This window comes from Marmota monax, unplaced genomic scaffold (genome assembly GCF_021218885.2).
Source record: "Marmota monax isolate L192 unplaced genomic scaffold, Marmota_monax_Labrador192_F-V1.1 WCK01_AAM20220418_F8-fsc00078, whole genome shotgun sequence".
In the NCBI taxonomy this organism is placed as follows: Eukaryota; Metazoa; Chordata; class Mammalia; order Rodentia; family Sciuridae; genus Marmota; species Marmota monax.
In genome coordinates this window covers 3949079-3966089 of record NW_026694865.1, presented here as the reverse complement: position 1 = coordinate 3966089, position 17011 = coordinate 3949079, and the positions used below count along the sequence as shown (strand labels likewise).

Sequence of the window (17011 nt, the reverse complement as noted above, 5' to 3'; positions counted from 1 at the left end):
TAAGGTTATCTGCTATAAACTGGAATGCTGTGCTTGTTTAAATTGGAAATCACATTCAAAAGAAAAGAGAGATTTAATCATTTTTAATGCCTTTGTGGATAAATTTGTTCCATTTTACATAATTTTTAGTTGATTTATAGGAATGATGATTGTAGGTTAAATGAGGAATAATTGCCCATTTTATTTCCACATTATCTTTATATTGTTCTAACAGACTGTTTTGTCTCATAGCTGGTGAATTCTATAGCCAAGACGTATGTTGGAACAAATGCTTATATGGCGGTAAGTAAACTTATGCAAAAATAACATTTAAAACCAACATCTTTATCTTTATGTACTTGGTAATGTATAATTCTTGAATTAATTCCACAGCTTTAGCCTAGCAGATCATAAATTACAAAGTCAATCCAGTCAGGATCCAATTTTTAAATCTTTCCAAAATGCATGAGGGACTGCAGGGGAGCTATCAACTCATCTGACTCTGCTGACTTAACTAGTCGGTTTAAGTGTGAAATTGCTGAGTTTTGAAGTTTAATCCTACAGAAAAAAATGCACATTCTAGAATACTGGCTGCTTATCCATGTTGCTTACTTAATTAATCCTAAAATATGCCAAGATGTCAGTCAATAAGGTCGATTATTTTTTCCAGGAATACAGACATGCTTTGTCACCAGATCAAAATGAAATTACTGAGTTAGTTCAGTTTTACTTTTAGATCGCTGTATGTGAAGGTTAGCAGTCCAGTTTCTTTAGAACTTGTACCTATCTGTTTTGTTTAGATGTTGGATTCATGCCTGTTATAAGACAACTTTAAATTTGTAAAAATAAAAGGTAGGAGCATAGAGCTGTTTCAAAGATCAGTGTGGTTTGGCTCAGACCTGTTTTTCTTGCCTTTTCAGTAAGGGAAGTATTCATGTCCATAAAAATGTTTTAGTATATTGGTTTGGAGCTAAATTTTTGTTTTTAACATTTTAGGATTAATTTTTTTTTTTAATGAGAGCTCTGGATTTACTTAGGTTCTCCCTTTCAGTTCTGATCACTTAGGTTTATATATCATGTAGTGCAGAATTTTAGTATAGATAGAACCATGGCGATTATGCTCAATGTTCTTAGTTCATGTTATCTTTTTGCGGGGGGGCAGGGGCAGAGATTGAATCCAGGGGTGTTTAACCACTGAATCACATCTCCAGCCCTTCTTATATTTTGTTTAGTGACAGAGTCTCACTAAGTTTCTTAGGGCCTCAATAAGTTGCTGAGACTGGCTTTGAACTTGCAGTCCTCCTGCCTGAGTCTCCCGATTTGCTGGAATTACATGCATGTGCCACCAAGCCCAACTCATATATTATCTTGATTAAAATTCTTTAATATGGATGGAACCCAGGATCTTATTCTCAGAACAATAGGGAGCATTTTGTTTTCACTCAGATATCAGAACACTTTTGTTTTGCATTGTTTTTAAAGAAAATTATTCCCTGTTATTTTTCTGAGTAATTTAAAGAAAAAAATGAATTCACCTATGAAGTCATCATATCTGGTTTTATAAAACTTTGTCTCTTTCCTGGCTACCCCAGGTTGGATGAAATTGATGAACCACCTTTGTAGCTAACAAAGCCCTGCTGATGCTATAGTCTCCGTCTTTGAAAGAATATGAAACACTGTGATTTAAAAAAAACCCAAAACCTATAAATGAAACAACTTCTCAACCACCCATCATGTTCTTAGTAGCTTTAAATTGCTCAAATAATTAAATTGCATTATATTTGAATGTACAAATCCAGCTTACAGTTGTCTTTCCCAGGTGTACATTAAAGAAATTACTTTTTTCCTTTTTGTTTATGGATGAATGTGATGCGTCCATCTGTTAATTGAAAATGTGAGGATTAAAATTATGAAACATTAGCTCAGGTTGGCAATGCTGAAATTGCTTTGCTTCTTGGGTGAGTGAATTCTAGTCATCAACTTTATAGTAAAAGCTATAAAAAGCAGAAGTTACCTAGGAAGAAAACAGAGATAACCTGAGAGGGAGAGCTGGGCTTAATTCAGTAGGTTCTCATTGGCCAAATACTTACTGAGATTGCATCAGATCACAAAGGCTGGGGGTGAGGAACATGGAAATAGCCTATATTACTCTAGTACAGGTATTAATCCCCACCTTGTATCTGCTGACAGTCTCCTGAGGAAGAAGGGCTGGTGTGTTTTTTGTTTGTTTGTTTGTTTGTTTTTTAACCACAACTGGATTCCATTTCAGCTGGTCCGTTTTATCATTTTAAGTTCCACATGAGCAACTATGCAAAGTGTTAGCGAACTACACAGCTCATTGGCCTGTTTTGTAAGTAAAGTTATTGGAATGTGGCTGCAGCCATTTGTTTTTATTTTGTATGTATTTGATATGGCTGCAGTGGCAGAGCTGAGGATTTGTGACAATTGCAACAGAGAACATATAACCCACAAATTAAAAAATATCTACTGTCTGGCCCTTTACAAAAAAAAAAATCACCAGTCCCCTGTCTATGTCAGTGAAAGTGTATCTGAGTCTGAGTACCTTCAGTTAATCACCCAGTGCTCACTGAGCACCTTCCATTCTGTCTGTCAGGTACTTTGGAATTACTTGGCAGTCCGCCTAAGATTTGGGCAAGATAGGAAAAATGACCTCATATATAGCAGCATTGTCTATGGCCTGACAAGGACTTAAGCTATTCTAACATACATTTTGAAAATAAGAGGGCATGTAATGTACAGATTTGAGGATTCAAACAGGATGCAAAAAGGGCACATAGAACTAAGATCACTGAGGAAAGATAAGCAAAGACTCAGAAGGTGGCATGGAATCTGTGGGGGTGGGAGGTGGGGTAGAGGACAAATAATAAATTGTGGGAATGTATAATTAGAGGTCATCTGATGTAATGATGGAATGCCCTCCATTTCCCTCACTTTGTATTCTTGTGTACTTCTGTATGGTGGTAATAACATTATTAATAATAGCTAGCACTTAATTAGCACTATGTGCCAATCATTCTTCTAAGCTCTTGCATGTTAACTCTTTAAATCCTCACATCAACCCTATTAAGTAATAAGATTATCATTTTCATTTACAGATGAAGAAATTGAGGCGAGAGAAGTTATGTGACTTACCCAAGTTCACACACCTAATAAGTGGCAGTTAGAATTCATAGCTAAGTGATCTGCCTCTAGAGGCTAACTTTTAATTGCTGTGCCTCTCAACATTTCAAAATTATCTGTCTCTCTCTCCGATCTAGATTATGAACTTTACAGGGGCAGAGTTTATTCTTTTCACCCTCTCTACCTGTCCTTCACACAGTGTCCAATGAATGAGTTAGTTCATGACAGCTGTAATCTAGAAGTGTCTTGCTCCCTAATAACAAGATGAGAGCACCCAACTTTTTGTATTAAGAATCTTATTTACATATTAAAGTATTTGAAGACCCCGATTGTTTAAATACAACCAGGTAGACCACTCAAATGTTTAAAAGAAAATAAATCAGAAAGAAATAGCTCTGAATGTTCAAACAGTATCACTTTATTCTCCTATACCCTTGAGTGTAAGATACAAGAAAAATAACAATAGGAAAAAGGAAGACTTCTCTAACATCCTAAGTCATCTAGACAACAACTCTAACTGTGTTAAGCAGCAGAGCTTGTGGGAGGTTTTGAAAGTCATCATGATCAACCTCCCCACTGACCAGTGAGGAGTTGGAGACAGAGACCTGCAAAGTGAAATGTTCTGTTCAAGGAAACATGCTTTTTAGGGGACAGATAATGTAGGTTCAACAGACTCTTTCATGCAAAGCATGAAAGATTTGCAACTACATTTTAACAGTATTTCATCCAGAAGGATGTCAAAGGAATCCAGAAGCTTTGGAAGTTATATTAAGTAAAACTATTTCCCAGAAATTCTAATTACTAAAAATTTATTCTATTCTTAAGACAAAAGTACCTAAACTTTAATAAACTATTCTGTAGTCATTAAAATGTGATATTATTAGTATTTTGAAATTTAAAAAAAAAAAAGTCACACAAATACTTATTCTTTGGAATCAGAAAATAAGTCTATTTTCTATATGACTATTCTTATATCCTGAATCCTCCCCACAACCACTGTTCAGGCTGTTCCCATCCTTAGAAATATCTTTACCTGGAATAAAACCTATAAAGATCTTGTGCTCTGACTCAGGTGGCCATGCTCATGTCGTGACAGGAAGGGTAGGAGTGACAATTAGGAAAAAGCTAGCATTTACTGAGGGTTCCCAGATGGCACAAACTGAATCAAGCATGTTACGTGGATTCATTTAATCCTCACACGACCCCACAGTAGAGAGCTGTTGTTATCATCTCCACTTCACAGAGAACCAAAGGTGAAATAACTTTAAGCCCAAGGTCTCGGAGCAGCACGTAGTGAGAGGCAAGATTTAATTAGGGCAGCAGCTTCAGGTTTCTATGGATGGCAGGTTAGGTTACTTGGATCAACTCTTCTGTTCAAAATGGCTAGTTAAAAAAAAAAAATTAAACCATCTCAGATGCACTGAAGAGCTAAATGTACAGGAACTCTCGGGACAATTTTTGAGTGAAATCTCACAACAGAGAGGAATGTAGAATGTCCGAGCGCTAGAGCTGTTTATTCCTGAGGGCCTTCACCTCACCACACTCGGTATAGGCAGTGGTCAGGCTTCAGGGCCCACCTAAGACTGAAGGTCTCAGGAGATCTTCCCCAGAGATCCTCCCCATTTTCATGCTGAAGAGGGTCACCATTGGTGCTGAAGCAAACTTGATCTAAAGCTGTTCCTCCTCTCTAGCCCCAGGGAACTGAAAAAGAGGCCTTTCAGAGAGAAGCAGAGAAGCAGGAGAAGAAAGAAAAGTGGAAAAGGTGGGGTCAGTACTGGAGTGTTGTATTGTAAGCAGAGTTATGAACTAGTTAACTGGTTAAATGCCCAGTCACAGAGTGGCTAGGGGGAGGAGTGTGAGTTCCAGCTTAAAGCCACCGTCCAGAAGAGCCATTGTAAATTTGCATCTTAGATCATCACCATGCCTTGCTCTTCTCAGGAACAAGCCAAGGTTTTTGTTTTGTTTTGTTTGCTCTTTACTTCAGCCTCAGTACAGAGGTGCTTCTCAGGAAGTCATCTTATCACTTAGCTTTTTACACTGTTGACAGCTGTCATGTGAGAAGGTAACCGCAGCCTTAGCTTTTTAACTGCAAAATATCCATCACAGATCCTCTGTCAGCTGTGTTGTACATGGTGGCTGGTTTTGTTTTGAGAGAAGAGGACAGTTCAGATAGCCTTGGTTCAAGTGTGAGACCAAGGACTGGGCGTGTAGGGCAGTGGTTGAGCATTTGCCTGGTATGCACGAGATCCTGCATTCAGTCCCCAGAACCACAAAAATATAATGAATAAATAAATAAAGCGTGAGACTAGCTTTGAATTCAGCCTTAGTTCATCAGATCTTAGCTCCATATATTCAGAATGTTTTGGGCTCATCTTCTGCCTAAATCATTTGCAGGGCCCTGGGCATGTTTGCAAGTCTCTGTCTACCTATGCAAGCTTTAGAATAAGCCCACAGAGCTCACTACTTGCTTTTGCCGAGCATTCTTGCTCAAGCACATCATCACAACAGTAATCTCATTTTGTTAGCTTATTGCAAGGATAATTTTTCCAAGAGGTTATCAGAATCTCATCCTGAAGGAGTTCTCTTATTTGTTACCTGATATCTATGAACATTATCACTTTTTCCTTATTTAATTTTATATGTTTTTTAAAAGAGATTCCTTCTTTTTTTTTAATGGGCCTTTATTTTGTTCATTTATTTATATGATGTGCTGAGAATTGAACCCAGTGCCTCACACATGCCAGGGCGAACGCTCTACCACTGAGCCACAGCCACAGCTCCTCTATGTTTTATTTTTCACCTCTCAGTTTGCATTTGTTTTGGTAGTTCAGTGGGCAAATTTGTGGGTATATTTAATCTCATTGTTAGTTCTGCAAGAATATTTTGTATGCACATTCCAATTCTATTTGTATGTTTGTTTCTTCTGTATTCTGGATGAAGTTCTGTGTGTTGCTAACTATTTAGGCACTGGAAGAAAGAAATGGAGAGAAGAAAGAAAAAAGACCAGGGAGTAAGATTGAATTTGATTATTTCTTGAACAATTCTAGAGGGTTTTAGGATTTTCATCTTTGCTATAAGTTATTGATGGACATAAAAAGCTATAATGTTTGGGGAAGTTACATTAGAATTCTCTGAGGATCTTAATTATGAAGTTCATTCTTAAAAACAAATGTGCAGTGAACATGTTTTGCACCCTTCCAGTCAGCATGCACGCCTGTCACGTGCCAGCTGTGGCACAGGCATGAGGTAAATGAGACACTCTCTTTGTCTCTGAAGGGAAAGAGACTAGAAAATGGGCGATTATAACACAGTATGATAAATAAATGTTAAAGATATGAACAGCTTCACAGTGAATACAGAGACAGGACTTGGTAGCTCTGCCTAAGAAACAGAGAAAGGTTACACAAACAAAGGTGGCCCTCAAACAGGGTCTGTACAAGGTAGAGTCACTAAGCAGAGGAGGAGGAAGGTGGAGGCACTCTGAGAGCTACTGCCTTTCCAGAAATCTTTTTAGTGGCTGGAGTTGAGGGTACTAAAGAATCACCAGATAAGAATTTTTAAAAATGAGATCCTCAGGCCCTCGCCCAGAGATTCTGGTTCAGGAAATTCATTTGTGGTGAACACCTGTGGTGGTTGTTTGGCAGTTGGTCCAAAGACTGAATTTTCAGAAATGCTCACCAGATTGAGACTAGTTCTTGGCTCCACTGACTTTTAGTTCTGGGGAAGTTTGACACTCTGGAAAGAACTCTGATTTTTCAGTCAGAAATAACTGGGTTTGAGCCAGGAGCAGTGGCTCACACCTATAATCTCAGCAACTCAGGAGGTGAGGCAGGAAGATCACAAGTTCAAAGACAGCCTCAGCAATTTAGAGGCCCTAAGCAACCCAGTGAGACCCTGTCTCTAAATAAAATACAAAAAAAAAAAAAAGTGGGGGTCTGGAGATGTGTCTCAGTGGTTAAGTGCCCTTGAGTTCAATCCCTGGTATCCCCCCAAAAAAAGAAAAGAAATAACTGGGTTTTTAAACCTAGCCCTGCTCCTGAACAATCCATTTAATGCTAGCTAATCCACAGCTTGAGGCTTGGACAGTAATAAAATCAGGGATGATAATAGTACAAATCTCATATGAATGTGAATCTGAAATGAGATGTATGTAAAAGGGCTTAAAATGGTGACTGGCATGTGGAAATTCTTTAGTAAATTTACATAATGGTAATGTTGATGACAATAATGATGTTTGTCCCATAACTGGCTAGCCAATTCCATAGGAATACATCCTAATACCTATCAAACTGGTTAGAATTGGATAACGAGATATGATCCATTATCCAGTATTGATCCCAGCCCTGCCCATTAGCTGTGTAAGTTTGAGCAACTGCTTCACCTTTGTGGAAACTCAGTTTCTCTTACTCATTTGTTAATGTGTTCATTTCAGACATTCTGTAAGTACCCTACTGAATGCCAAATCCTAGAGGGATAGCTGAGGAAGCCCCCACTCAGTATAAAATTATTTCTGTTGAGGTAGAGTATGCATGTAGCAGGTTTCTAAACCAGGTGTCTGCTACACATCTTGAATGGAGGACCAAATGTCCCAAGTGGAATTTCCAAACTATTCCTTGATTCGTATCAAAAGAAACCCTGGTAAGTGAAATAAATAATTGAACAGTTGGTGAATCTAGGAAAAGGAAATGTAGATGTTTTTTATACTAGTCTTATTTTTTCCCCTTCCCTGTAAGTTTGAAATTATTTCCAAATTAAAAAAAAATCAAAATTTTCTAAACTCTAGTCTTCAAGACTTATCTACCAAAATGCAAGTAAATAGTAATATTGTATAATTTTGTGTAATTTGTCACTCCTCAGTTAAGACTACTAGACTTGGAGGGAGAAGACCTGGGTTTAGGTCTCAGCTCATTTGCTAGTTTAGGTGGCTGCCATAGTAATTCACTAATTGGAACTTTGATTTTCTTTATTTGTGAAATAGGAATAATATTTTTTTTCCACAGAGACTGTAGAGGATCAAGAAAAAATATATATATATAAAACACATACTCATACATATATACCTCTATAAATGCATACATATATATGTACAGAAAGAAAATTTCTCCATATTCTCTATATAATATGTACATGTACATATACATGAATGTGTGAAATTGTTTTGCTGTGCAGATATTGGTGTCTTCCCATCTTAGCCGAGCTTGTGTTCAGTTTATGTTTCCTGAAGTAACTTAGATCAGCTCACAGACTCCTTTCTGTTTTCTTACAGCCTGAAAGAATTTCAGGGGAGCAGTATGGAATACACTCTGATGTCTGGAGCTTAGGAATCTCTTTCATGGAGGTATGTTGTTGCTACAACCAGATACTTCTGTGAATGTCTGTGTTAATATGTTCTATCAGGAGGAACAAAATAAAATAAAACTTCAGTGTGTTATGTATATATGTAAGAGTTTGACTCTAAAGTTCTTACTTATTTCGATATTGAACTGTCTTTGGGCACTATGAGAAAGCACTATTTCTCATAGATTGCCTATATAAGAAATATCCAAAGTGCTTGTTAAAAATACAGGTTCCCCAGCCCCATCCAAGACTAGTTAAATCCCAATCTCTTAAGAATCTGCACGTTTAACATGTTCTCTGGGTGAACCCCATACCCACTAATTCTGGAGTACCTATATGCTAAAAGAGGGATTCCATTAAGATGCTATGTGATGCTATCCTGTTCAAATATAACACCCCAAGCTACAGCCTACTTACTTGGATGTATAAGTCCTATGTATTTGTTTTTTGAAAAGGGGTGAGGGGGGGACACCTTGTTCCAATATAGTGTTATCACGTGTTTGTGGGGGGGCTGTAATGTGATGGGTGTGGAGGGACACATGTATATAACATAATTTTATGTCTTTACCCTTCATTGCTGTATTTAGAATGGACTTTATCTTAGTGTGGCAGGTACAGCCCCACTAGATTTCTATGATGAGGTCTATAAAGTGACCTTATGACTTATATTAGAAGGACACATGGTTCAATTTGAATTACAGTATTATAAAACCCAGGTATTCTCCAGTGCTTCAAGATTATTTCTCAACTACATTGATTGAGCTAAAGGAAGACTTTCTTAAAAGTAGAAAGGAGTCTTTAAATAAGATCATATAGTTGCGTTAACAATTTTATCAACTTTTTTAGGTCAAATACTTTTCTGTGACTTTTTGTAATGCATGAATTCCATTGCATTTATAGGGAAATATCTTTATAGACTTAATTCACCTGCATGGTAGAAAGAAAGCAAAAATAAAGGGTTCAGTGTTTATACTAAACCCTATTCTTCTGTTTCTCTATAAAAGGGAGTCAAAGAAGAAATACAGTATTTGTGTATCAGCTCAGAGGTTAGCCATAATGGTGGATGGATCTCAGGACTGTCTCCCAACAGAATCCTGAAGGTCTTGTTCTAGCTTTCAGTGGAAAGTAGTTCTTTTGATTTGTGGGACTCAGGCCTTGCCATTATATAATTTCCCTTTGCATATTTTAAAACATCATCACTGATTATATTTTATAAATGACCAGATAGAGTGTAGAACATTGAGAGTTTACATGGTATAGAGATGAGCATCCCAGGCTGGAATGGAAGACCATCTCATTCCAGGGTAGTCATATCACACATGTATGTGTGGGGGGGGGGGCAGTATGCAGTTCCCGCTTTGCTACTAGTTTCCTTCATCTGTAAAATAAGATCTTTAAGACCCTTTTTAGACTAACTCCACTGCTGCTCATTCTGCTGTTTTTCCTTAACTTTCACACAACTGTAGAGCTATGTGACTAAGACAGGGCTGTACCCTGGCATGGCTTAGCCACAGAGGTATAGAATACTGTAAGAGAGCGTCACTGATAGGTTCAGACTCAGAGCACACATAAATGTTCACCATTCACCCTTCCTCACTCACTTTTGTATTCCTGTCTCGAGCTCCTGCTGTGCCTGCTGCAGGGGCAGTGGGGATAGAGTATTGAGAGGACACTCAGGTCTTGGCTCTCCTGGAGGACATTTGGTAAGGGGTGGGGCATGAAAGCAAAGATAGAAAGCAAAGTGACAACTAAATACGTAGCTTGTCAAGTGGTGATAAGTCCTATAAAGGAAAAGAAAGCAGACAGTCCTCTCTGATGAAGTACCATTAGAGCAGGGACTTGAATGCCACTTGGTAAGAGCAGGTGCAAAGGCACAAGATGGAGTGCACTTGGCACATGTAAGAAAGCAGAGAGACTAGTGTGACTGGAGTGGAGTTAGCAAGAAAAAAATAAATTCAGAGCAGTAGCCAGGGGCCACATCATATATAACCTCAGAGGCCGTGTTGAGGACTTAAGCTGTTACTGGGAGAGTAAATTATCTGACTTAGATTATTTTCAAAGGATCACTGAGTGCTCTGTGGAGTACAATTGCAAAGGTGCAAGCACAGAAACAAGGAGGTCAGTTTAGGTAGATAGGAAGGTACATGCCAAATAAATTAACATTTATATTTATTTATGTTGCATATTGTAATACACATCTACCAATATTTTGCTAGGTACTAGGAATGTAGTAGATAATAAAAAGAGACTTTGGGGCTGGGAATGTGGCTCAAGCAGTAGCGCACTCACCTGGCAAGTGCAGGGCGCTGGGTTCGATCCTCAGCACCACATAAAAATAAAATAAAGCTATTGTGTGCACTGAAAACTAAAAAATAAATATTAAAAAATTCTCTCTCTCTCTCTAAAAAGAGAGAGAGAGAGAGAGAGAGAGAGAGACTTTTTGAAGATTACCATCAATATGTTTGGGATTTCATTGATCATATTCCTTTATCCTAGAGGCAAACTATTAGTCTCTAGAACATTGAAGAAAACAGAATTTGTAAGATCAAAAAGTATTAGGTACAGGGAACTGAAAATGTCAGTGTTGAATGTGAGACATCCAGATGCCAGAAGGAGCATGCTGCAGAGAAATGTAGAGTAAGATGACCAGGTGGAGGGAGTGAGGGCCAAGAGACAACAGCCTTCTGATGCGCCCTGTGTTTTAAAATGGGTGCTAAGGAGTGGGTGTGAGAGCAGGAGGAGGAGATACTATAGGGTGTGAAGAGGAATCTAATTATGATCATCACCAAGGCTTGTGGAGCATCTCTTGGTACAGGAAGCTTAATGCCTTCAAAAGCCAGCTTGGCATTATAGCCCCTGCCCTCCAGGAGCTTCTGACCCACCAGACCAGCAAGTGACCAAGGCTGAACCACCTAAGTAGTAGGCCACTAAGCCATTAGAGAACACAATGAAGCCCCTGGCATGTTTCATACCATATTTAGGTAGGGTCCAAGGTAAAGAAAAGCATGTGATAGGGAAGAGAAGAAGGAGCATTTGAATCCATAGAGCAGACATAGTGGATGGTTCAGTAATGAAGATTACAAGAGAGGCCCAGAGGAGCCCAAGTAATAAGAACATTACCTGAAAGCATTGGGAAGTTAGTCCAAAGAATTACTTAAAGGCTGAGGTTCTTCATTTGCTTACCAAAGTATGCTTGGCCATAGATGTGGTAAATCCTGTTTAGAATCATGGTTGTCAGAAACGTGAGTGGCAAAAACATTTAAAAATCTGAGGAACAAATTGCACCGTGAAACACAGTCGGCACTTTCAAGAATCGTATTTCTTCTGTTTGTTCTCACTTTTAGAACAAGATTCCCTTTCTATGTATGAGCTATAAAGAGGAGAAACTCATTCATTCAGTAATTCTTACTTAAGCAGTTGTCACGAGGCAGGCCCTCGGGGGGCACATAGAGCTAAGGAGAGCTACTTCTGGGGGACGAGGAAGCCACCCAAAGGCTGGAGCACTGTGAGCCTTGGTCCCGGTGTTTATGAAGGACTCTGAGCCAAGGGGTGGGGGGTGGGGATTACAAAGGAGTTGGCATGGAGTGGGCCTTGAATGGATGCACCACTAGGAGAAAGAGGGAAAAGATGGAGACCCCTGCCCCAGCCCCCAGCACACTCCTGGGTGGATGCTCCGATACCATTAAGAGGTCAGATGTCAAAGCAGGCTAGGTCTTACCAGCACAGGTTCACTGCCAGCTTGTGTCCAGACTGTTCTGAGTGTTTTGAGTCAGCCAGTTTCCTTCCTTAGGTACCTGTGGTGAGTCCAAAACTGGATAAAAACATAGGAAACTAACTGAGCAATAGAATTTCCCCCAAATTATCCAAGAATCAAATAGAGACAAAAGGGAAGCCAGAATATTCTATCCCTTCTCCCTCTTTCCAGCAAGCCTTCCCCTAATTCCACAATTCTTACCTCTGAGCTTTGGTGATGCCAGAATCAGAGGTTGCCTTCATTGTTTTAAACTCCTAAAATAACGCAGGTCACCCCTGCCTGCCTTCTTCCTGCTGCCCCTTCCCTTGTTAATGTGCTGTCAGAGTCCCCTGGGAAGCCAGAACAAGGTCTCTCACCACACTCTCTTCATAAGAGATGATGCTTCATGCCACCAAAAAAATAAATATATAAAATAATAGTAATAATAATAGATACATTTGTGCCTTAAGAAAAGAATCTTTAATACCAGACCTATCTTTTTTTTTTTTTTTTTTTTTGGTGCCAGGGATTGAACCTGGAGCACTTAACCACTGAGCCACAACTCCAGCCTTTTTTATATTTTATTTAGAAACAGGGTCTCACTGAGTTGCTTAGGTCCTCTCTAAGTTGCTGAGACTGGCTTTGAACTCACAATCCTCCTGCCTCAGCCTCCCAAGCTGCTGGGATTCCAGGTATGCACCACTGCGCCCGCCAGATACACCTCCCTCCAAGAACTGAATTGCCCCTGCTTCTACTCAGCTTTGCACCCTCTGTTCACAGGGTAGAGGGGTCTTCCTCCAGGATGCTTGTTAGCTGTATGAAGTATTTGGAATTGGCAAAAGTAAATAAAGATGAAAATTATCCCTCAGAAAGGGAAAAATGAGAACATTTGGCCTAAGTCGAGCATGTCAGTTTGGGGTGGGGGGCACTTTCTGTTGCGTATTTACGGTTTTATACTCAGACCTTTAAACATGTTGTGGTTTTCCTCCTATGGATTTGTTATGAAGTCAAATTAAAGTGGTCGACATACATGAGGTTTGTGCATACTCATTACGTAATGGGGAAGGGAACTCCTGTGGAATTGCAGTTCTTCCTTGAAATGTCACATCACAACAACAATCAGTGTGGAGCCAGGTGTGGGGGCAGGCACATGCCTGTAATCCCAGCTACTTGGGAGGCTGAAGCAGGAGGATAATAAGCTCAAGGCAGCCTGGGCAATTTAGGGAGACCTCAAAATAAAAAAAGGACTGGGATATAGCTCAGTGGTAGAACACCCCTAGGTTCAGTCCCCAGTGCAAAAAAGAAAGAGAGAAAGAGAAGTGAGACCACTAATAAGACTATAAAAGTCCTGAACTCAAACTGGAGGGTTAAATCCTTTCCCAGAATTTGCCTCTTCTAGAAAGCTCTCATGGATTCATTTGGGTGATTTCTAGGGCTTTTCACCCTGGTAGTTACTATTCAGTGCTTCAGCACTGAACTTTAAAATGAAAATGAATTTGGTAAATTTAAATAAGGGCTCTGTTTTGCCAAGTTCGAGAGGTCTATTTAATCCTTAGGGATGGGGTGCCTCAAACACCTTAGCGCACCACTTCCTGGTTTCATAGGCAGCTCAGTGCCTATCTCTCCTCCCAGAGAATGGTTTGAGCAGGGTCCTATTCCGGTTTTTTACTAATCAATTGACCCACTTCTATTCTTGTGTCATTTGTGTCACAACATCAGTCTGTAGGTGAAAAATAGAGTCCTGTGTGCAAGAGCTGGATTCTCAGATGTCCCTTCTTGAGTGGAGGCCTAAGTCACCTACCCTCCTCCAGCCTTGCATTTGCAGCACCCAGGATGAGGCATGTGCATTAAAAAGGCACCAGGCCAGGCTGTAATAGTCTTGTTCTCACGGAGTACTCTCCCAAGTGCATGTTCTGGTTTGTGATTCTCTCTGGCGGGTTATTATAAACCTTATTAAGGTTGGTGGCAAATAATCTCCTGACAGACTTTTCCACAGGAGTCAGGCTGAAAGCCCCATCTTTAGCACACGCATTTGCTCTTTTCACTTAGATCCTTGCTCTTTGTGCCTTTGTTTGCTGCCTCTCTACGCCAGTCTCCTGAGTCCCAGGCACAGAGCAATCTGGCTCGATGTGCTTGGTTAATTGGTGTGTCATCTAGTCCTGTGAGGCCCCTCTTCAGCATGAGCACTGTTTTATTGAAGTGGTTTGAATGATGTGTTAAATGATGAAAGCTAGGACCATGGCTTAGAAAAACTGTCTCGAGATAGGTGAAGAACATATTTAGAGAACCACACAATGTCACTGTCATCAAAGTAACACCATCTTCTGAAGATTTTTATAGGTTCTATTGTTTTTGACAAAAGAGTTTTTCCTTGAGTTTTTGAGTTACCTTTACGATGTTAAAAATAAATTCATGGAACACTGTGCTGTTATCTCTGCACAGAATGTGATTTTTTCTTCATCTCCCCAAGACACAATTTAAATACCCATCTTTGGGATGCCAACACTCATCTCTACAGCTGAAAGTAATGTCTTCCTCTTCTGACATTCATGTGCATGTGAAGAAGCACTTTCTGTTTGCCAAAGAAGCAGACCCAGATTCAAAGTCCACCTCTGCCAGTGTAAGTTCTGGAACCTTGGCCACATCACTTAACTTTCTCTCTGGGCCTCAGTTTCCTCATCTTCAGATAAACAATGATAATAAACACACATTTTGAAAGAAGTATTAAAATATTTCAATATTCTAGTTTCTTTTATAACAAGAATGACACTTCTGTAACATTCTCATTTAACAGTAACAACCCTGTAACATTACTTCAACAACAGTCAGCTTCTCTTTGATACAGTGTCCTATATGTACTGAAGGCTTACCACGTAAAAGATTATGAGGCATCATCTAAATTTGGATCCTGCCTTCAAATACACAGAAGAACCCATTCTACCCGCTACAGAAAAACAACAGAAAAAACAAAAACAAAAAAACAGTGGGTCTCCAGCTATGGCTTTTTTCCCATTTTAACCCCCTTGTAGATTGTGAACCTGGTCTCAGGATGACGGATGACTCTGGATGCCCTGTGAATGGCTGCTGTCAGCTTTTCTAGACCATAAAAATTTGGCATTTAGTGTGATTCCCTCAGATACTAATATTTTCTTCTCTTAATTTAAAAAATTACTTTCAAGGAGCTGGGTATGGTGGCACATGCCTATAATCCCCACAAGTTGGGAGGCTGAGGCAGGAGGATAACAAGTTCAAGGCCAGCCTCAGCAACTTAGTAAGACACTGAATCCAGAAATTTTTTTTAAAGGGCTGGGGTTGTAGTTCAGTGGTAAAGCACCCTGGGTTCAATTCCCAGTACCAAATATTTTCAAGTTTGTGAACAGAATTTAAATCTTATGATATTGTTCCGTCTGCTGCCCCAACTAGTGAGACAGCTTACCTGTTGATCAGAAGCTTTTGCTGAAAGCCATCAAAGGGTCCAAAGAGAAAAGAAACATCCACAGAAGACTGAGTAGGAAAGTAGGGAGGAGGTGGTTCTGGAGTCCTTGTTGTGGGCCCTTCTTTACTTCCATTGAAGAACGTGAAGGAAAAGAGCATGCACAGTTTCTGTCACTCTGTCCCACACTCCTACTCCCCTTTCTGTAATTCTTCTCTACTTGGTTTTTTTACATTGTCATTTTTGGGGCTTGAGGTCTAAAATTTTGTGTAACTAACTGCAGAAAGGAGCCGTTAAAATGACCTTTGGCAGATGATGGATTGACTAGTTCAGTCCTTTTTGAGGTTTGTGAAGGGGCCCAGCTGTCTCAGATTACCATGCCTGAATGCCCCTTCTCCAAGGTTGTCAGTGATCACAGTGAGTGTGAAGCTGCAGACACAGTGAAGTGCCCCCCCGAATGCCGCATTGTTGGGCTTGCTTTGTGCTTGGAGCTACTGGGAACAACCATGAGATTGACAAAACAAGCTGAAGCAGGTGCTAGCAGTCCCAGCTAAGCATTTTATTATTTTGATGGATTCCAAGCTGATTTTAAAGTTTTTCCAATAGCACATGCCCTCATCACATATACACACAAACACACCAAACTTGGAGTCTTAAAAAACATTGAGTCGACAGTCTTGATGTGAAGAATAAGGAAATAAAGAGGAGACAGTATTGACATTTGACAACCCATCTTCATGAGCTTGTCAGTGGAGAAGAAGCAAGCTGGCTTTTATGACATTTGACATGTACATAACACTTAACAAAGCCATTTGATATTCAGAAACAAAAACAGACAAGACCTGTGGCATTCTGTTCAATAGAAAGTATCTTCTAGTGCATAGATCCCTGGGCTCTTTCTGCTCAGCAGTGTGATCATCTGCCTTGGGAAGTGAAAATATTCCATCCCTGGGGTCATTTAAGTAGTTAAATAACTGACCAGTTATATCTTTTTTTCTTCTTTCCTCTTTTTTGTACTGGGGGTTGAACTCAGGTCTACACATATGCTAGGCAAGCACTCGATTACTGAACTACATCCTCAACCAAATTATTTTTGTTAGAAGTAATTCTTTGTAGAAGAGATGGCTATGGTTGGATAATTGCGAGTCATTTATTCATTTATTTACTCAGCAAATATTTGTTGAGTGCCTACTATATGGCAGGTCCTGTTGCTGGGGACCCTGCTATAAACAAAATTGACAAAAATCCCTACTTCCAAGGAGCCCACGTTTTACAAAGGGGTGTTTGACAATTGGGGCTTGGCAGCCACCAGGTTAGAAGGCTATATAGGAGAAACTGTTGTGGGGTTACTTTTGAGGTATGATCTAAAAGATGAGGAACCAGTCTTC

General features: G+C 39.7%; 1 protein-coding gene across 7 annotated transcripts in view; it reads left to right on the top strand.

The window, feature by feature from the left end:
* The window catches only part of Map2k5 (mitogen-activated protein kinase kinase 5), a 238111-nt gene that overhangs the window by 128657 nt on the left and 92443 nt on the right, over window positions 1–17011 (top strand). For all 7 annotated transcript variants that reach the window (XR_006847739.2, XM_046426490.2, XM_046426493.2 and 4 more), the window contains 2 exons: window positions 232–282; window positions 8387–8458. Coding sequence is in view for 6 of the 7 variants with exons in the window: in XM_046426490.2 (XP_046282446.1) it covers window positions 232–282; window positions 8387–8458 (123 nt within the window). In the remaining variant the exon portion in view is untranslated. The remainder of the gene's footprint in view (window positions 1–231; window positions 283–8386; window positions 8459–17011) is intronic.